Raw genomic sequence first — 21,126 nt, 5'->3', positions numbered from 1 at the left:
TGGGAAAGAAATTTAATTAATGAAGGAAATTAAAATAAATAAAATAAAGAGGATTGGATAGTCTATGGAGGATAAAGCTATCAAATATCAGGATATCAATTCATGGAGGGTAAGGCAACTACTCTTGACGGCTGCATTCTACCTCCAAAGTCAGAGGCCATATGCCTCCTAATGACAGGCACTGGGACTCATGTCCTGTTTGATAATTTTATTGAGTTTTGGCATTATTTTGTTTTCTTCATAATTGTCAGTTCTCTATAAACCAGCTTCTTTTGGGAGGAAAAGTGGGGTACAAACAAAGACGGACATGAAATAAACATAGGCAAATGAGATTAACTATTTTCAGATGATTATGCCATGGCTGGCATGGGGTTCCTGTGGCCCCCACAAGATGAATCATATGACACATAGATTGGTTAGTAATGCCCTCACCCCTCACAACACACACCTCCCTCCATGTGCAGAGTGTAGCAAGCTTTGCCTGGATAGATACAGTTTGCAGTATACATTACTGGGCGCCATTGCGTTCATAAGAGAACAAGGGAGGCATTCATGGTGAGTTCTGACACCTCTTTTTCTAGAAAAATAGCACTCATTACTGTATAGGGCAGTTTTTAATGTTTGATGTTTTATTATGATTTTATAGCTGTTGGCAGCTGCCCAGAGTGGCTGGGTACAAATTAATAATAATTTATTACTGTGGTCATTGTGAGAATAAAAGGCTGGGCTTTGGACTGATCCTCCAGAGCTCTTCCTATGGTAAAGACAGTTGCCGTTTGCCAAACTGTGATGCTTGAACCAGTAAGAAAAACTGGACCAGACAAAATTTCTTATTTAAAGTCATTCTTAAAAGATCCCTCTGCTTCGGAGCATTGGATGCCCATCCTTTTAGCATATAATTTAAATCAATTGTTTTAAAGCAGTAAAAGAAAAACAACCTATGAGCTTTTGTGGGTAAGGACAGGTTAAAAATGGAAATAATTGGGCCCATGGGTGTGGGTGTGTGATGGCAGCAGATGGAACACAGAACTATCTGGAAGGAGGATAGCTGAAAGTGACACAATTGCATGCAATCCTACCTTCCTCACCTCCCACTTTCAACAAGTTTCCAATGGACTCTTTGTCCGAACAAGAGCGGGTCAAGGTTTACGCGGAACATTTAACCTGTTTGGGAATGTTAAGCTGGTTAACTCACAGCTAATGTGACTCAAGGTAGTCACTTGGTGTGGATTAAAGATTTAGAACAATCGCCACTCCTGTTACAAGGCTGGCATACAAAGGGCCATTTATGACAACAAGGACAACAATCTCTATTTATTACTGCCAGGCTGACATGCTGAAAGCCCCACTCCTGCATGCCAGCACAAAAAGCTTTGTTGCTTGTAGATTGTTTGTTTATGTAAATTGACATGGTGCATTTTATTATGCAACGGGGGAAAGGCTCTAAGTGACAAGAAAAGTGCTGATTGGACAAGCCTCTTGGAAAGGGACCTCTGACAAAGCCAAGGCAAATCCTGACATTATTCCCTGCTTGGCTGCAACAACTTCAGGAGGACGGAAAGCTTGTTGATTCTTCAATATATCTATCTATTTGGTGGGGGAGGGATAGTGGTGGATGGTTTGATTTCTGCAGCGATTCTGGGATACCAGATCATCTCTGGACACATATCCGCAAGGAACCTCTTGGATACTGCAGGAATCATGACAGAAGATGTCCAGGTTCCAACCAGCATGTCTGAATATAATCGGAACGTGCCCTCTGAAAAACCTCAGCTCCAGGTCATTGATATTATTGATCAAATTGCAAATTCTGTCGAGATATTTCCTTACGAAACCGCAGAGCCTATTCCTGGTTCCCCACTTGCACAAGGAAACCGAGGAGGAGGCAAACATTTAGCAAAGAGCACAGCATACGAAGTTTCAGTTGGGATAAAGGAACTTCAAGGTAAAATGCCAGTTTATGCATCCCCACCCTTTTTGTCTTGGGAATGATGTGAGATGCTTTATTATATTGAGATCTTTTTATTTTTTGAGAAATATAAGTTTTAAATGTTTTTCTTAAAGCGTTCTTTTTACTTCTGTCTGTAAGATTGTAAATCCTTTGTGCTGAATGAGTAACAGCGGCTGACACTTTCTGAAATTTTCTCTGACCCTCAAAAAAAAAGAAGAAAAAAAGATCTGTCCCATTATTGATATGGATATACATTTTTTTAAAAAAAGCAAATGTGGATCTAGTTCTAAACACGATCTAGCCAAAGTTAAGTGCTTTTAATTCTCCTGAACGGGAGAAATGTGAAATGAATGAGAATTAAAAGCAAGAGAGATTTAAGCATGTGTTGCATTCTCTCTTTGAAATCGATGCACTTTAACTTTGGCTGGATTGTGCACAACTTTCACTGATTTTCTATTAATTTTAATTGAGTTTTAATTTCTGTCAATGGAATTTGCTTCTAAGTGTTTGCTGTACCTCCCTAAAAAGAAAAATGGAGGGGAAGGCATTCCATTCCATTTCACTGGAAGTCGGTCCATTGATTGCTGTGGCACATATTTTCTGCTGCAAGTGGCTCTAGATCAAAATCTAATGGGAAAAGATCACTCCAGGGAGAAAGGTTTAAGCTGCACTATATGGCTGAAGAGATTAGTAATTGCCACTGTAATCACTAAACACTTTGTAGGAGATGTCAATTTTACACTGTCTTGTATCTTCTAAAGGAGAGCCAGAGGGAAACAAGGAGAGAGAAACTGACATCTTTTCCCAGGAGACAAGCAGCTGGGAAGAAGAATCCAGAGAAGGTGAGGAGTAGAGCTGCCTTACTTTTTTAAAAAGTAGGAAGAAAGCCACAGATTTTGTTAGCGGTCTAACCAAGATCCAATTTAATTTAATGAGGCACTTAAGCACATACACAAGTCTCTCTCACGGAAATCAGTTGAGGCTAATTCAGTCTAGTGATAAGAGCTCAACTCAATACGAGTTTATACTAAAAGTGGTGGCTATTTCTTCAGGGTCGACAGCCAACTTTGCATACAGGATTAAATCCCAGTGAAGGATGTGATCATTGAATTGTAGAGTTGGAAGGGACCCCCAGGGTCATCTAGTCCAACCCCCTGCAATGCAACATGGGGCTCAAACCCACAACCCTGAGATTAAGAGTCTCATGCTCTACCAACTGAGCCATGCTAGCACCTATACGTGCAGGTACGAGATGCATGGATGAAAGACTACAGCTAAATTTGTGCCCCACAGCAGGGGTGATTTGTCTCTCCCTCCCCCCTCCCCCATTTATTCATTCTTGCTCACAAATATTATGCACCTGCTCTATCTACCCATCTCTCTAAAATCATGGTTTGGACTCCAATAATAGACTCCATTAGGAAAGGCAGAGTAATTAGGACCAAGTTAGATCATACTCCTATGCACATTTACTTATATGTGAGTCCCATTGTGCTTCGGATTTCAGTCTAGGGGAAATAGGACAGTAATTTTACAGCTGTCTTGGCTTCAGAAAGGTGGTGGTGGTATAATCTACACATTTATCAGAAGTGACCTTGTCAGTCTTAAAACCTCAGTATTTTGGAGAGCTCAGCTGATGAAGAATGGCTTTTCCCGCCAACACATATCTGCATTCACGCTGCATTGTACAAGCACACAATAAAACCTATTAAGTAAAATTTGACACCTTCCCTTCCCCAACTCCCATGCACAAGCACTTTATCTCTAAATTGCAGACAGCATTTTTACTACCTATCCAATTCAACCTAATTAATACTTAAGACACCACAGGCAGAAGTTGAATGGAGAATTTTGTCACAACATTAAAGCACCAATTAAGCCAGAGAGGAGTTGAATACGACAAGTGTGCGACACCCGTATAAATGATCATGTAGCCTGCCTATCTTCGGGTAATGCAAAGAGACTATATGCAATGTGGTGCTTGGTCAATCCATATGGCTACGTGCTTAGCCGAGTAGCCATGCACACAACTGGGTGCACTTGCTGCACAATAAAGAACAAATACTACACATAATGATAGGTGGGTTAGTCTCTTCAAGGCAGCCCATAGTGTGACTCGGGTCTCACAAACATGTCTTTAAAAGAGGGTTAGACCAATTCATGGTGGGTGGGGCTGTCAATGGCTACTAGGGTTGTGAGCGGCCCAGTCCAGCAGGACTTTTCTTATGTTTAGGTCAGAACCTTTAAAGGAGCAGCCAGCAAACTGGCAGAGAAGGCAGGACCATGAGCAGGGCATGACATGTCCTGTTTTTTGGGCGTAAAAATGGCATCGGGGGAATTTTGGTGAATCAGGGAAAACCGGGATGTATGGCAACACGATGGAAATAGCAGTGGAAGCAGCTCCAAATTTTGCTCAACAACTTCGCGGATGCCAGGATATATTTTTTAAAATAAAATATGGCAATCTGAGATAGCTGTTTTTAACTTTTAGATTTTGTTTAATTTTAAAAAAATGTTTTATTATTGTTTCCTGCTCCGTGCCCCTTTGGGAGTAAGGGTAGGATAAATAAATAAAAACATTCTGTTGCAACGGCTGGAAATAAGTTTTGACTACCAGACCAGTCAGCTTGTTATAGTTTTGTTGCTGAGCAACAATGTGCAGAGCTCAATGGAGTGAGAAGCCAGCCATCCAAAAGTCTGAGATGTACTTACCTGGAGAAAGAGACAGCATCCGAAGTCTGGTCCAGTCCAAGGGTTGGGTGATCAGACAGTCCAGGAGTCAGGGAATCCAATGATCAGGGGGTCCAGGGTCAAAACAACCAGGAAGCAGCAAGGTAGGGCCAAGAACTCCAAGTGTTGTTACCGGTATCTGACTGCTTCTGGAAGCTCTGCTTTAAGAAGCCTGAAGCCAGCTGTTTCTCATCAGCACATTCTCCTCTGTGTCCTTGAAGGCTGATCAGTTGCAGGTGGAGTCATTCTGCTTTCTCCCCCTTCAGGCTGTTGTTCAGCAGGCAAAGCTGACTCCTGGCCCATGACACATCTTCTACTTGTAGAATGGGGGAGGGTGCCATTTTGTCCTTTGTCTCAGAAAGCAAAATGGCTTTGGCTAGCCCTGTTAAGGGACTATACTGCAATAAACAAAGTCTGAATCGGGGGTAACCAGTAGTCTCCTATTTAAGGTACTGTTCAGGCACAGTGAATTAACTGTGTCCTGTTTAAACACAGCCCCACATTCAGATAATGCTCTCCCTTTTCTTCCCTTAGATTAGGGGGAAATCCCTGCAGCAGACCTGTGTTTAGGTCTCTGCTTAAGGAACCCTAATATCTTCCAGTTTAATATCCCTCTTATATTACAAACACCTGTGTGGAGGCTGAATGGTCAATGTTTCATGGACAACCCAAGTTCTGCTCTTGCTTAGTTTTTGCAGTTTCTAGAACATTATATATAGTCTCAGTCACTGATGATCCTTGGATTGTGTGGTGCCATAGCTTGCTGTGGAGATGAGGGAATGTAAAAAAAAACCAAATCAAATAAGCAAAAATCTGGACCCTACTGTGGCCTTAGAAATGATAATTAAGGTAATAACTTCACTTGCAGTAGAGTGTGGCACTTCCCACCTGTGGCAACTGCTAATAATGAAAACTGCAGCCTAGCCTCTTGCAATATCTTCCAACTTGCTGCGATGATGCAGCTGCTTTTGCATGTGTGAAGCTGGACACAGCAGCAACTGCAGCATGTTGCAAAGTGAGTGGCCAAAATTTCATGCATAGGGACAAGATATCTATACTCTACATGGTTAAATGGTCTTCTATGATACATAACCTTTATGGCTGGTTTGAAATCATTCATGCAAGTGGTCTGACTGCCCATGAGCTTCCACTTAATGAGCAAACACCATCGCTGTCAACAAACAAGGGACGACAGGCTTCTAAACATATATATGATGGATTGAATCCCATGGAGTGTGACGCACATTTGGTTTCCTTTTTCTGGGGCTTTGGGCATGGATACCTATCCTATGTGCTTTTCTGCACACAGCTTCTAACAGATGGTCAGTATGGTCAGCTTGGGCAGTGATGATGATCACTGGTAGGGACTGAAACTGAATTCTACATTCCAACCAAAGTTGCATTGTTTGGTAGGCAGGCGCATACAGACCTGTGTGAAGGAATTGTCTGATTCAGGTTATTCTCTCGATTGTTAATCAGAATTCAGCTGTGATCTTCTGGAAAATCCCACATGAAGTTGTTAACTATGCAGAGAAATTTAAACAGAGTGAGGTACATACTTGTATTGAACTGGTGTGCATTATCTTCTATTTGAGGATACTCCCTGCGCCCCTCAGTTTCCTTAGCATAGGCACAGCTCTGTTAAGAAAGTTTATATTTCAGAAGGAGGCAAATGTTTAGACAGTTCATGCCTATGTATATAAGGTACATTTGCCATTTACCTTTCTCTTGACTTTAGATTCCCTGGTGGCAGTTTGTGTAACAATTTAAGCAAGGATAGCAAAAACCACTCTGCTCAACTTTCATGGACCAATGTCTTATATGGGGGAGAAAGGTCAACAAGGGTTGTAGTTAGAAACACAAAATGGAAGTAAGATAATATTTAACCAGAACCACCAGAACCTTTGCTTTCCCGTGTTTTTGTGCACAGCGTTAAGGATTCCAATTCTGGCAAAGCTGGGGGGGAAATGGTGCTTTTGCAATATGTGTTCACACCTAACACCAGTCTCAGAAATGGCACACTATTAGTGTTTGTCTGCATTCCCAAGGTGACATATGAAGGCAGGAAGGGTACCTAGTCCTGGAGATGGCATCATCAGTGCCTCTTTTTATGGGAAGAGCGAGGTAAGCACCTGAGTGACTTGCCTGATCGAGATTCTCATGAAGCCTACAGATATAGGCAGCCTCTTTGCTTGTGAAAATTTCTAGAGATCTGAAACAACACACTTTAGAACCCTAGAATTGGAAGGGACCCTGAGGATCATCTAGTGCAACCCCCTGCAGATGGTTCAAAAATACTTTTTAAAAACCAGTGGGCATGAACCAATTGTTTAAATTCTACTTGGAAACGCCAATAGCTGCCAGTTTGAATGCAACACTTGCAAAGTTCTTCTTTATTATAAGTTCTACAGAGAAACTATCTGCAGATCACATTCCTTGTCCGTGTTGAGTTCTAGCTAATATGAGTAACAGTGCAATGGTATGCATGGCTGCATGCAAACCATACGCTTAAAACATATCTAAATCACACAGCTTCCCCCAATAAATTCTGAGAGCTGTAGTTTGTAAAGGGTGCTAGGAATTGTAGCTCTGTGAGGGCTAAATTACAGAATACCAGGATGCTTTGGGGGAAAGCCATGTTCTTTAAAATATATGGTGTGTACGCAGCCTAGGTCTACTCAGAAGTAACTTTTATGTTTTTTGGTTCATTGGCACCTACTCCCAGGTAAGAGTGTATAGGGCTGAAGTCTAAAAATACCATGAGGAGTTTCTGCCCCGACCCATACAGCTCTTCTTCATCCAGAGAATAATCTGGCAAATTTTGCTAACATCATTTCTTATGTGGCTCTCCATGTGTTGCGACATTCCTGCTAGTCATACAGCTCAGCCCTGCACATGTTTATGTGGATATAGGTCCCATTAAGTTCAGTGAGACTTGCTCCCTAACAAGTGTGCATAGGATTGTATAGTGCCACAACTGAAACCACATTGGGTACTTCTATTAATTTAAATAGATGCCTGCCCTATTTGAAAATTACAAGTGAAACAGGATGGTACTCAATTACCATGTCTCTCCTAAAGTGGGTTATGGTTCCTTCCACCTTTAAATATTTTCTCCAGGAGTATCAGGAAGCTGCATGTATGCCTATGTTCTGGTGACTATTTTAGGAAGGGCTTTTGATACCCCTTCTCACCTTGAACATCCATGCAGGAAGCTTGTAGAAATGTGACCCAATAGTTCAGGTTGAATCAAGTTTGATAAGAGAAGGCTTTTTTATTTTTATAGCTTTATGCCTGCTAAGTGTGCGATTTCACAATCTTGACAACACATTAACACCGGTTATTTGGATTTTGCATAACAGTTGGCAAGTCATTCCATACATTTAGATCCACTTTAACTACATGTCAAAAGCCATCAATATCCAGTGCCACACAGAGGGGCACAAAGTGATGCTATTTTATCAGCGTGTGCTTACAGAAGTGCACTGAACATTTATAAAATGACTTTGGCAAAATACTCCAAATCTTGAAAGAAGCTACAATAGAAGGCCTAGCATAGTTATCTTCAATGTGGCATTCCTTTAATCACAGCCAGATGTTAGTGTTTACTCATTCAGTCTGGACTCTAGGCCAGGGATGGGGAACCTGTGGCCTTCCAGGTGTTCTTGGACCACAACTCCCATCATTCCTGACCATTGGCCATGTTGGCTGGGGCTGATGGGAGTTAGAGTCCAACAACATTGAGATGGTCACAGATTCCCTGGTCCTGCTGTAGACAATTTAATGGGACACTATGTCTTTCTCTGGCTATCCTACCATTGAGCTATCTAGTAAGCCACACTGCACTTCAGTGGGGTGCACACACACACTTTTCAATAATTTCAAGTAGTTGGAAACAAGAGGTAGAAATGACTGTCACCTGCATGCTGATGTTGCTGTGACTCAAACCTCTAGATGACTTTTCCCAGCAGGTACCCCAGAGCCTACTGGCCAGAGGGTGGAAAATAAGCTTCTCAGTACCACCTTCTGAGGCCGATTCTCCAGGAAGGACTGAAACCACTGTAACACTACTAGGCCCAACCAAGAGTTGGATAGTCTGCTGCTTATTCAGTATGCTTGCCCAGTTAGATATTAGGATAGAGTGACCATGTGTCCTACTTGCAGAGGACAGTCCTGGGTTTGAAAGGCTGCTTGGTTTAAATCTTGTTTCAAGGTTAAGAACCATAAGAAGGGAGAGCATTTGCCCATCAACAGTTACCACCAGAACAGGAGACTGAGCAGGCAAGACAGGTCACGTCATCACAGTCTTTCCCACTGTGTAATGCGCTTCTGTTTCGATTATAGTAATTTCTAAATGTGCACCTGAACATATAAATTAGCATAAGCCTATTTCATACAAATCCGTATCATCTTTTGTCCTTTTATTGGGTGGGGGGTGCATTTCTATTTGTTGGGAATGCATAGGTGGTCAGTCTATATCAGGTATTTTGCTGAGTAAGCCAGTATCAAACTAGGCTGCTCTCCTATGGTACCACCTCCTGACCGGTCAAAAAGATACCAGACTCTACCTGCTGACCTCTCAGAATCCCCCTACTGACCAGATATTCCAGGCATATTACCCTAATAAGATGGTTGAGAAAAGTGGCTGTTTGCAGACAATTAGTTGCACTTTGAATCAAGAAAATATAGCAATCCGTGCCACATTTAGTAAATATCTATTTCAAGGCTTTCAAGCGCTGTATGTTACACCTCAGTTATCTTGCTAATTTGTGTGTGGTGGTGGTAGAATGGGAAAATTAGATGGTTATAAATTTTTGCAAAATAATGATGATAAGACTATCTGCTCCGGGGACAGTTCCTATTTCTTTTCATCCATTTCTGGTAAACCCCTGCCCTTCCTGTGTCCCTCTTTCCCTTTTATGGATGCCTCACTAACAATTTGTTAGTGCAAGCATATTGCTAGAGAGCTCATGCTTTAGGATTCAAGTCACTTCACTGGGCCTCCTTAGAAGTAGTGTTGAAAAATAGGGTGGTAAGGATGGTGGAGAAGAGTGCATGGGGTCTCTAGTCCATTTGCTTATAAACTCCCATCACCCCCAGCCAAGCATGATCAGGGATGATGGGAGATGTAGTCAAGCAGGTCCCCCAGCCCTGGTGTATAGGATCGTAGGCACAGTTACTTTATATATTTCAGAAAAAGTGCGAAAAGCAGAAGGGAGAACAACATTCCCCACTCCTGTGAATGTTTAGATTGATCTGTAGGGCACTGGTAGTCTCTTTAGTATGCTGGTGTTGTATGTGGACCATGGCCATTCAATCTCATTATTCTATAATACAATATTGTTGTTGTTGTTGTTGCTTTTTTGTGACAGTACTCACTGGTCCAAAGTACCATCGCCTCTTTTTTTTTGCTGCCCGTTGCAGCCATTTTGTACTGGTACCCGCTAATTTTTTTTTAATCAAAATATGCGCACTGGTACTTCAGTTTTTACAAAGACAAAACCTCTTCTGATTCTGCTTCCACATATATTATCTCAGTATTCCTCAAGCCAACCCCATCAGTATTATTAGTCTTAAATAGCAGGTGGGTTGTGAGTAGGGCTGAGAGACAGTGGATGCCCATGGGCCACCTACTGAGGTAACGGCAAACTTTAAACAAGGGATTTCCCAGGTTTGCATCTCAGCCTCCTTGCCACCATACTTTTACCCTAGCTCAATTGCACTGTAACCCCACTGTTATTTGTTACAGGCTTTTGCGAGGAGAAGCATCCTGTGAGCACTATAGACCATGAAGTAGCTAAGATGGAAGAAAGAAAGATGGAGGAACCCCAGACTGAAGAAGTCTACAGCACTAATGAGGTGGTGGTGGAGGAGGAACAGGAAGAGGCGGAGCTGAGTGAACCCAAGGAGCCAATGAAAGAGGAAACGCAACTAGAAGAAAATGAAACCATGGCAGAGGAAGATTTCGATGGCACTGAAGAAATAATGCAGAAGGAAAGCAATGAGGATAAACATAAAAAGAGGCTGGAGAGCGGCAGCAAGGATTTCCTTTCTGCCAGTGCCAGCTGTAACTCTCAGACTGAGAAACCTGCTGAGCAGCCGGGCTTGGTGAAGAAAAATGATATCTCCAGGCACAGTTATTCTCGATACAATACAATATCTTACCGGAAGATCCGGAAAGGAAACACTAAACAGAGAATTGATGAATTTGAGTCCATGATGCATTCATAAAACTGAGGCAGAGGATTTGATGGGCATGCTGCGATTCTCCTCCCCTCCCCAATGCCAGACATTTATCCACCTGTAATATCAAGTTATCAAAATATATTTTGCAGTTCGATCCAACCTAAGCTTACCTGTAATCTAAGGCTACAACCCTATGCACCCTTTCTGTTTGGGAACAAGCTCTATTGATCACATTTACTTCCAGATAGATATGCATAGGATGGGACTGCATGGCTGCAGGTTTATGCATTGTTATCTGGGAGTACTGTCTGTTGGACTATTAGGGGACTTGCTTCTGAGTACATAGCATGTGGATACGCTTGGACTGGAAGTCTCATTGAAACTAACAGAACAAGTTAGTCATCACTAACTTCACTCCTACTAAAATAAAAAAATTCCTTCCAGTAGCACCTTAAAGACCAACTAAGTTAGTTCTTGGTATGAGCTTTCGTGTGCATGCACACGAAAGCTCATACCAAGAACTAACTTAGTTGGTCTTTAAGGTGCTACTGGAAGGAATTTTTTTATTTTGACTATGGCAGACCAACACGGCTACCTATCTACTACATTCACTCCTACTGCTTTTGGTGGGACTGATGCATGTCTGCTCAAAAATAAGTCCCATTGAGTTCAACTGGACTTAATCCCGCAAGTGTGTCTAGGATTGCAGTCATAAATTACAACTAACTTTCATTGGACTGGGGCTAGTATGTGCAATTTGTCTGCACCTCAGAAATGTAACCACAACAATACATGTACTAACTTAAATCAGCAGTGTAATGACTTTAACATAGCTCAATCAAAAAAGGTCTTTTAGAGATAGTTTTCCATCCCCCCTATCCATTTTTGGTACTGAAATGGAAGAAACAGCTAGGGGACGCCAACCTTTGGCAGCCAGCAGGCACATTTTGAACACTGAAAGAGTGCTGCGGGCACCAGTCATAAAATGGCTGCCGTGGGGTCATGGCATAACTCAAAACTGCTGCTATAACGGCATGTCTTCCACATCTAAAAGAGAAGAAATTAGACAGGACCACAAAATGGTGTGAGCTCCTCCTCACAGCTGTGGGGTGGGGAAGGCACATCAGCCACTGTTACACTCACAGAGAGAAGCTCTTTGCAATTCTCCTCAGTTCAGAACAGGTTGGAGGATGGGTGTCAATTCCTGGCATCCAGTGAAATGTGGAGACATGTTTAAGAGGGTGTGTTCAACGTGAGCCAGTGCAAACAGGAACTGAGCAGGGAGAAGAAACATTTTTGAGGGGATATTTATTAAGACTTTTTGTGGGTGCCATAGGACACACTGCTACAACATGGGCATAACATTGGTGACCTTTTAGATAGCCCTGGACTAATTTGTAATCTCTTTAAAACACACAGAGAATAATCAAGATGGTTCTCCATTCTGGTGATTTCCTGACAAATAGAGTAGACTTGAGGATACCGTTACAAGAATAAAGTTATAACGCGTTGCAATTGCTATGATCTCTGTTTTTAAAGGGTTCTGTGAGCATGAACTACACCACCTTTGAAACCCACTTCCTGTCTGTTTTCCTATCCTATCATTCTGTGTTGAGAGAAAATAACGGCATACATTTGCACCAGCTAGTTGTATTAGTCTTACATTATGGGCATTGACAAAATGAGTCCAGGAGCTACTTTAAAACTAAGGTGGTAATCCTTTTCACATTTTCTTGGGAGAAAACCCCACTGAACATGGTGAATCCTCTGCAGAGCTTTGGTAGCCAGTGTTGGAACTGTTAGCAACATATGCACTGTTAATAAAAAGGCTGAAACACTGTTTTACATTTCAAAAACTTGAACCAGATTTACCCATCTCACAAATAAATAACTGTATGTCCACTATTCTCACAAAACTAGTTCTCACAATTTTGTCTGCCAAATATTGTTCCATCACATTCCAGTCAGCAACTGAGAACATCAACACTGCATACTAGTATCAATTAATACACAGACTGAAATGTTAACATCATGTTTGTAAATGACTACAGTATTAAAATATATGTACTTCAGCTATTAACATTCTTTGGTTGATATATTGTTATAACTTTTTTTAAAAAAAACCCAGATTGGGTATAAACTGTGTGTGTGTGTGTGTGTGTGTGTGTGAGAGAGAGAGAGAGAGAGAGAGAGAGATTGTGCGATTCAAAATGAGAATAGGTTTGCCTTCCTTTTTCTTCCTCCCCCAATCTGTATATTTTAGCTAGTATAATGAAAGGCAACTGAAAACCCTTTAAAATCCCATTGAAGTTCATTTCCAACCAGTAAAAGAGGAAGAAAATTTGCATATCCAAATTGTTGCAGATGATACTGTTTAATGAACCAGCTCTTGTTAGTGCAGATAGCAACTTTTCCAGTAGCAACAGAGTTCATCAATAAGAGGGGGGAAATTAATAGAATTGGCACAAATAAAAGGGCTTTCATGTTTAATAGGTGGCCTGAATAAAAAAAAGTAAGAGTCCACTCCTGAGAAATGTTAAGTGGGGGAACTAACCTTAAGGGAAGCACCTCAGGTGAATAAACAGGCTGAGGTGAAATTAGAGGCTATTATAATGCTTATGAAGACAGTTTCTCAATTTCAAATGCTTTGAGAAACCAAGAATTATGAGACTTTTCGTTTCCACATTCATTTTCTGAAACAGATTCTCTTATTGGATTCACACGACCATTCTGACAGGAAGGTAGCCAGGGGAACCATTGTGAGTGACTTTTTGGTGAGGTGACCAAGAACAGGAATTAAAATGTTCTGCATGGGTGGTTTTATGGCAAGTCTGGGGAGCGCTAAGCAAGGAATCAAAACTGAGAGCAACAGGCCTTTTTAACATCATTGTTAAGAATTGCATGGTTCAAATAAAGTTCCTTGTTAAATACTTGAGTTTCCTGTTCATTACTTTTCAGATATATAAAATCAGAGACCATTGGTGTGATTCAACATGGTGAAATGGTGACATTCTGGTAGCTGGATGAGGGCCAACCAACACACTAAGGCTGAATCTTACCATGACTAGACATTTTCAATGAGTGGTTATGTGGTCTGAGACGCTCTTTCTGAGGGAAGAGGTATGTCATTCGGAGGCATTCCTACATTCACTTCTTTCATTGGACACCCAGGTGACCTCAGTGGCAAGGAGCACCCATGATCAATTTCAGTTGGTACGCCAGCTACGCCCTTTCCCGGACAGGGATGTATTGGCTATTATGAGTCATGTGATGGTAACATCTCAAGTGGACTACTGTAACACACTCTATGTTGAGCTTCCCTTGAAACTGGTACAGAGACTGCAGCTAGTACAGAACACTGTGGCCAAGTTGTGGAGTGGGGATCCAAGATGCAAACATATTTATAGCTGTGCTTGAGAGAACCGCACTGGTTGCAGAATAGTTACGAGTCAAAAGTTTTGTGAATCACTGCCTGCCCCTATATTAGACCTGTAAGTTCAGGGGATTTTATTCATGGCACTGCACTTTAAAGAATATCACAGGACAGTGACCTGAAAACAGGCATTTTCTGCTATTTGCTTCATATGTTTTACAAAAAAATGTATTGTGTGCAGGCTTTCCTTGATCATAAGATTGGGCCCTGTACCACTGGATCACTGTTTTTATATGCTTTCTCCTGCTTTATGATGATTTGTACTATTGTGCACAGCTTAAAAATGATTACGATAATTAAGGGCTTTATAAAGGTAAAAGGTAAAGGGACTCCTGACCATTAGGTCCAGACGTGACCGACTTGGGTTGCGGCGCTCATCTCGCTTTATTGGCCGAGGGAGCCGGCGTACAGCTTCCGGGTCATGTGGCCAGCATGACTAAGCCGCGTCTGGCGAAACCAGAGCAGTGCACGGAAACGCCATTTACCTTCCCGCCAGAGCGGTACCTATTTATCTACTTGCACTTTGACGTGCTTTTGAACTGCTAGGTTGGCAGGAGCAGGGACCGAGCAACGGGAGCTCACCCCATCGCGGGGATTCGAACTGCTGACCTTCTGATTGGCAAGTCCTAGGCTCTGTGATTAAACCCACAGCGCCACCCGCGTCCCAAGGGCTTTATACTTTTAAATTTAAAAAACCCCATGCAAAATATTAATGGCAGATCATCTGCAGTTCTCTGGACTGCCCCTAATATTAAAATTAAATATTATAAATTTAATTAGGGGAAAACAGCCACTGGGAACTGAAATCAGGAGCAGAGGAAGGGTAAGGGCAGTGGTGGTGCTTAACCCCCTTCCATTCCAGATTTTCCTTGCAGTCACTTCTCCCTTCTGTAGAAAAAGAAAGAAAGGGGTATGGGGCAGGGAAGCCTGGGTTGAAGTGAAATCTGCGAGGGTCTGGAACTGGGAGCTTATGTTACTGCAGTACTAAAGAGTTCTTTGATGTTTCGCATTTCTGGCAGGATCAAATATTGTTTGAGATTTTTTGTTGTTCATCGTACAAGGCCATTCTTTATTTTCTAACTGGGAGGGGGAAAGACAGTTGTGCATTGTACAAACCAAACACTAACCTCATTGTTCCAATGGAAGTTGTTTATTTGCCCTCTGGTCTGTGTACATTCAAAGGATGTCTCCTCTTCCCAAGTTATAGTAGCATGGTTTTTGTTATGAACGCCCTCCCAGAAGATAAAAGACAAATCCTGGATATTTCATATTCAAAACCTAATTCCTTCTGGGATTGTAGAGTGAACAACGATGTGTGTAATTCTGATTTAACTAGAAATGGGGGAGGGGGATCACATTTTTATTTTTACAAAACCCTCTTTGGGTTAAATATGTGAGAGAAAATTAAAGCATAGCTCATGAAATTTTCCTGATTTTTTTTTTAAAAAATAATTGTTTAGTTTGACACCCCCTCCCCCCAAAGGGGAATTTGCAGATTTTGCTCTTACATAGGAAAGCTGGACCTGTTGAATTTATGCCTGTCATGCAGTTATTAAGACATAGGAACCTCCCTGAGAGAAACATACGCAAACACAAACATAGTGGCAACTGCCATCTGGGCAAGGTTGTAGTTCTTATGGGTAGCAATGTGATGGTCAGGGTTGCCAAGAATGTTCTCAGTGCAGAGGGTTTTTATGTGTGCATGGCTCTGGTTATGTACTTAATTCATTCTGAAGGTCCGTTCTTAACCTGAAACTGTTCTTAACCTGAAGCACCACTTTAGCTAATGGGGCCTCCTGCTGCTGCTGCGCCGCCGCCACGCGATTTCTGTTCTCATCCTGAAGCAAGGTTCTTAACCTGAGGCACTATTTTTGGGTTAGCGGAGTCTGTAACCTGAAGCGCATGTAACCTGAGGTACCACTGTAATTCAAAAGTTAAAAAATGGGCTTTCTGTATTGGGCTTACCTGAGCAGATTCCAGGCTTATGCAGATTCCACTGCTATTAAAGGAAAACTGTTGACAGATGCCGGGAGACAATGTTTGTAAAAAATTATGTCAGATTTTTAATAAGAATTTCCCATGTGTAAATAACATTTTTTTGTTTGAAATTCATAAAAGCTATGTTTAAAAAACAAACAAATAAACCACCAGGTGAGCGCATTACTGCTACCTACAGATAAGGGTACAATACGAACGCCAGACAGGAAGGAACTAATTACATATATATTTTAAAACCCACAAATTATATTATATAAAAGACATCAGCTCACATTTTTAAAATATATATACAGCTTTTTTTTAATTAAAAAAGAATTAAGTCATCGCTCTTTTAGTTCATTTATCAATGTGAGTTCATCTCTGAGATATATACATTGCATAGCACATAGTTAAAATTCACAGTGGACAAGTGCATTCAAAGTCATTGCACAAGGCTTTTTTTTTCATTGGATGCAAATTCAGGTTCCTTCCTCCCAACCCCCAATAACAAAATCAAGCAAATTAAATTTAACTTTGAGAATGAAACATATACAGGATCCATCATTAAATTACATCTGGATCAAATTTATGACAGTATATAAAATGCTAAAACGACTGGCAGGGTCAGATTTTGGTCACTAATGCACCTCCTTGTGCTGCTCCAGGAACGTAAGAGTAATGTTCAAGTTTCCTTAAGTGGTTAGGTAGTAATTTCCTTGAAGGTCATGTAGGCGGAGAGGAAAGAGGAGCACAGCTATGCTGCCTTGCCCTGCTCATTACCATCTTAGTTCAGCTAAGTACTATCCTCTCTAAATAACAGGACGATCCTTATCTTAAGAAGATGGGGCTCTTTCATCTCAAGATCGCTTCACACACACACACCGAGCTACTGGGAAAGTTGTGCATGGAAGAAGCTTTGGCATGCTCCTTTTCTGAAAAAAACCACAAATGGGTGGATGCTGTACTGTGTTGCACATGTGACTCTTGGCAATGGGGTGGTAAACGTGGCCCAGTCCAGAGAAAAATTAGCTGTGCTTAAGTTCTACTGGAACAGGAGCAATTGCATTGAAATTTCAGTGTGGATTCAGACTGGATTGAGGGTGGGTGTGCAGCAGAATGAGCTGATGATCAAGCACTAATCACCTCTTCGGAGTGTATTATTAAAGCCGGCAATGACTAGCCCAGATACTGGGTTGATGGTGGTAGTATGGACAGACAAGTATTACACAGCAGGACATTTCACTTATCCCCCCCCCCAACACATACTATTCCTGTGTCAAAATAGCAGTGTTTATTCATCTGTGTTTTCCCCTAACCCCTCCCCGCCATAGGCTTCCTGTCTTCTTCTGCAATCTAGCAGCCAGCGAGTATTGGGTTCCTAGCTTTTTGCACCCATGTTATTGCTTGCAAATACAGCATTTTTATTTTTTTAAAAAAGGTCTGAAAATCTATAGTGGAGTGTCTTTCCCACCTTCCAGAACCAAGCAAAACAGGCGACGGCAGAAGCCTACCTGTAAAAGAGTTGTTCTAGCCACGAAATCGGGTCCAATGTAAATGGCGGGCGCTCTTTATTTGAAGTCATTTCCATCTGCATCGTTGAAACCATCTGCATCTTTGGAAGTTGCAGTGGTTTTCTGTCTGGGGATATCAGGATGGAGGAATGCCTTGGGAACATGTTCTTAGGTTTTGGGTTCCAGGAGCTCTCATCTTGCTCAAAATATAATTATGATTTTTAAATATATAGCTTGGTGTGGTTGTTGTTCCTGCAAGAAAAGCCTACTTGGGCAGTGTTTCCCAGTACTCTATGTTGTAGATTTTTGTGTGTGTCAAGAGTCCACAAGGTTCACCCAATATGCTTTTTTAAAGAATAAGCAAAGCCAGGGTGGACGCGAACGTTTTGCAAATGGCACGAGGGGAAATCCAATGTGACTGTGACATATGGCCACTCCGTGCCTGCTAAATGACAAATGATGGAATGTCAGCGCACAGAATGCAATGAAATTCATGCTCTTGATAAAACATGAGTGTTCAGACAACATCTGTGTAATTTTTCTGATGGCAACTACGGGACAACAATACTGGAGGGTGCTGGGGGGGTGGAGAGACTCAGAAAGACAGTTGGGAATGAAGCTGACTGTGAAGTCTGTTAGGCAAATCAATATTTTGGCAGGTTCAGCTTGCCAAACATTGTCAGTGCTGATATGTGATGTCGCGGCCACATTATACAGAGGCTCTCTTGGACATAAAACAGACTTGCAAAAGGCTGTAAACATCACGGATGATGAAAGCTCGGCTGTCATCGAAGCTTGTATTGTGAGGTACAGCTTCAGGGCAATGCTCCGAGGCAAAGGATGCTCCTTACTCCAGAGAAGCCTCACCGCCTTTGTGGCTCCTGAAGACTATGGCTGTCTGAAGTTTATGTGGTCCTTCAGCAAGTTATCTTTGAAGTTGCTCAGAGGGCACTGCTCTGAAATAAATGGTTTGAGGGCTCAGGCCTGCAAAGTTGCAGAAGTGACTTAACAATACCCAAGATAGCCTACATGAGGAGGGAGATGCAGGGCCATCACCCACTGGTCTAATTGCTGACATTCCCATGTTCAGTGGAATTTCTCTGAAGGGGCGCATACACAAGACAGCTCCTCGGATCAGAAGGTTCCCAATTACCTCGATCACCTATGGACACATGGGAACTCTTTTTCAGGCATCCCTCTGAGTACATGGATGTTGGGAATTTGTTTATGAAATGTATCACTTGAGCGCATTGGCTTGCTGGTGAGGGTGAAGTCGCACTTTCCCCCATGCACATAGACAAGATGTATAAAAAAGGAAGGCACCTGAAAATCCCTACTGTGCACATATGCTGAATCTGTTGCTGGACTGTGCTACTTAGAGCTTATAGACTGTGCATCTATCTCTCCAATCTGGACTGTTTTAGCCTGAGTTTGTCCCCAAAGCTTCTTGGAAGTGACAGCAGGAGGGCTTGCCCCGTAAGACGTTTTCAAACTCCTATCACCTCCACACACATAATAAAGTCATACTTTTGCCACGACCTCAAAGTGCAGCCTGGCAGCCACTACCAATCAAATCGGACAGCTGTCAACTTCTATACTCACAGGCCACACGTTTTGGGATGCAGATTTGAGATATGTGATTCTCAAGGTTTCCAAAAGATCGGCATTCTTTTGAAATAGGGAGAAGAGCGAAACTTGCGAAGTGGAATCTCCGTAATGCTCCTGTAAAAACAAAAAACCCAAACCAGAAATGTAACAGTGCCAAGCAGGTAAACCCTCTAAGGCAAGAAGAACTTTGGTGATTTTTCCTCCCCTGCCAATGTGCCGTCCGTGTGTCATTAAGCCGCATCAAACCAGCTGCGCTCTCGCTCCATCTTCTGATCTGGCCATATGCTTCTTCCAAAGTGTCAGGTTCCGACTGCGGTTTGGGAGGGAGATCGGAGTTTATTGCTCGCTGCTATCGGAAGTTCCACAGCTGCCGCTTTCAAATTCATCGGATTACAAAGCGACTCTTCTGTCCGGTTTGCTCGTCTTCCTCTTCAGGCAGCATAATAATTTCCAAACTGCCACTTCTGATAAAGATTGGAGGAGGAACAAACGCCCACCCTCAGGGCTTTCTGAGACCGATCCACTTCCAAACACGTGGCCCGAGGAAGGTGTTCTAAGACAATGTGATCCATCTGGAAAGAGAGGGAGAGAGAGAAGGCATGGGCAATGGGCTGCAAGTAGCAAACTGATAAACTGCTATTTAATTTAATTTCACTGCACACAGGTGGTGTCGTGACAGTAAAGGTTTATTTATTTTATTTTATTTTTACATGGGACTAGGGAAGGACCTCCCTAGCTGCTTCTGCTCAATATGTATTATTGATCCTTCAACAACCAACCGTTGGCTGATACCATCTGGAAGACACCAGGTTGGCGGAGGCTGGTATGCATTTATAAGCTGAATGGGGATGTTGGACAGCGCTCAATATTTCCACCTGTTCTCAAACCGCAACTTGGCTGCACCCTCTGTGCCACATGGCTTTCCAGTTCTTTGAAAATGCAACGCGCAGAACTCTTGCTGCTTGAATGACAATTACCCTGCAAAGGAAATCATCCCAGATGGCATTTGCAATATAGGATGACTTATGGCAGGAGATCCTGCCTTTCATATCGCATTATGTCTCAGCTGATGAAGTAGACAGACACATACCATGATGGGAAGTGGATTGGGTAATTTGTTAATTAAATCCAAAGGGCTGGGATACAGAATTGGATTATGAAATCGTGAGAAGTTTTGAATGAGCGGGGATCCTATTCTGGTTATTTTGCATTTAGCTATCTTTCATGAGGCAGAGTTTTCAGACATTCACAAAATTTACTCTTTTTCTTAGACGACAGTAGTATGCCCAGTTTCATAGCCTTTGGTTTACACATGCATATTTATCATGTGACGACTGCAATATCTGATGATGGATTTTCATGTGTGAATCAGCCACTGTATATCTGACATCAGAGACAGAACTCTTCAGGTAAAACATTCATCAATGAGTCAGTTCACATGTCCAGGTATCAGCCAGTACAGTACTCCAGGATTGGTCAACATATGTTGGCTTTATAATGCAATTGCGCTTAGTGTTTACTCTACCTCTGATCTACTCCACTGGCTGCTCCTTGCAAAGGGCAGGGAATTTTTTTAACTTGATGATGTTGCATCATGTGTCTTTAAACTATGCATGACTGGCAAAATGCAGAAGAATACACAAGTCAGCAAGAGCTGTTCGTTCCTTGTTAGGCATAACTTTCATGGTTTATTCTGCCTGCAACCAGGGACAAATTTGTCAATTTGGGTT

At 42.1% G+C, this 21,126-nt stretch overlaps 2 protein-coding genes and 1 long non-coding RNA gene across 3 annotated transcripts in view; 1 reads left to right on the top strand and 2 right to left on the bottom strand.

Moving 5' to 3' along the window:
- Positions 1–4,718, bottom strand: part of LOC310703294 — a 59,129-nt gene extending 54,411 nt beyond the window's left edge. Inside the window, exon 1 of the long non-coding RNA XR_014524065.1 lies at positions 4,664–4,718. This is a non-coding gene — a long non-coding RNA (uncharacterized lncRNA). The remainder of the gene's footprint in view (positions 1–4,663) is intronic.
- On the top strand, positions 1,525–11,263 carry ERMN (ermin). The gene is made up of 3 exons (XM_083495008.1): positions 1,525–1,945; positions 2,713–2,793; positions 10,431–11,263. Exons 1-3 carry the CDS (start codon positions 1,702–1,704, stop codon positions 10,910–10,912), a joined length of 807 nt encoding a protein of 268 aa, XP_083351134.1. The 5' UTR covers positions 1,525–1,701; the 3' UTR covers positions 10,913–11,263.
- Positions 11,264–16,339: 5,076 nt separating this feature from the next.
- GALNT5 (polypeptide N-acetylgalactosaminyltransferase 5) overlaps positions 16,340–21,126 on the bottom strand; it is a 34,307-nt gene continuing 29,520 nt past the window's right edge. The window contains exon 10 of the mRNA XM_083493786.1: positions 16,340–19,968. Coding sequence (XP_083349912.1) covers positions 19,828–19,968 — 141 coding nt within the window. The 3' untranslated portion in view covers positions 16,340–19,827. The remainder of the gene's footprint in view (positions 19,969–21,126) is intronic.

The sequence above is a fragment of the Podarcis liolepis genome (genome assembly GCF_965112155.1).
Source record: "Podarcis liolepis genome assembly, chromosome: 1".
NCBI classification, from domain to species: Eukaryota; Metazoa; Chordata; class Lepidosauria; order Squamata; family Lacertidae; genus Podarcis; species Podarcis liolepis.
This window is presented reverse-complemented; position numbering and strand designations above follow the sequence as displayed.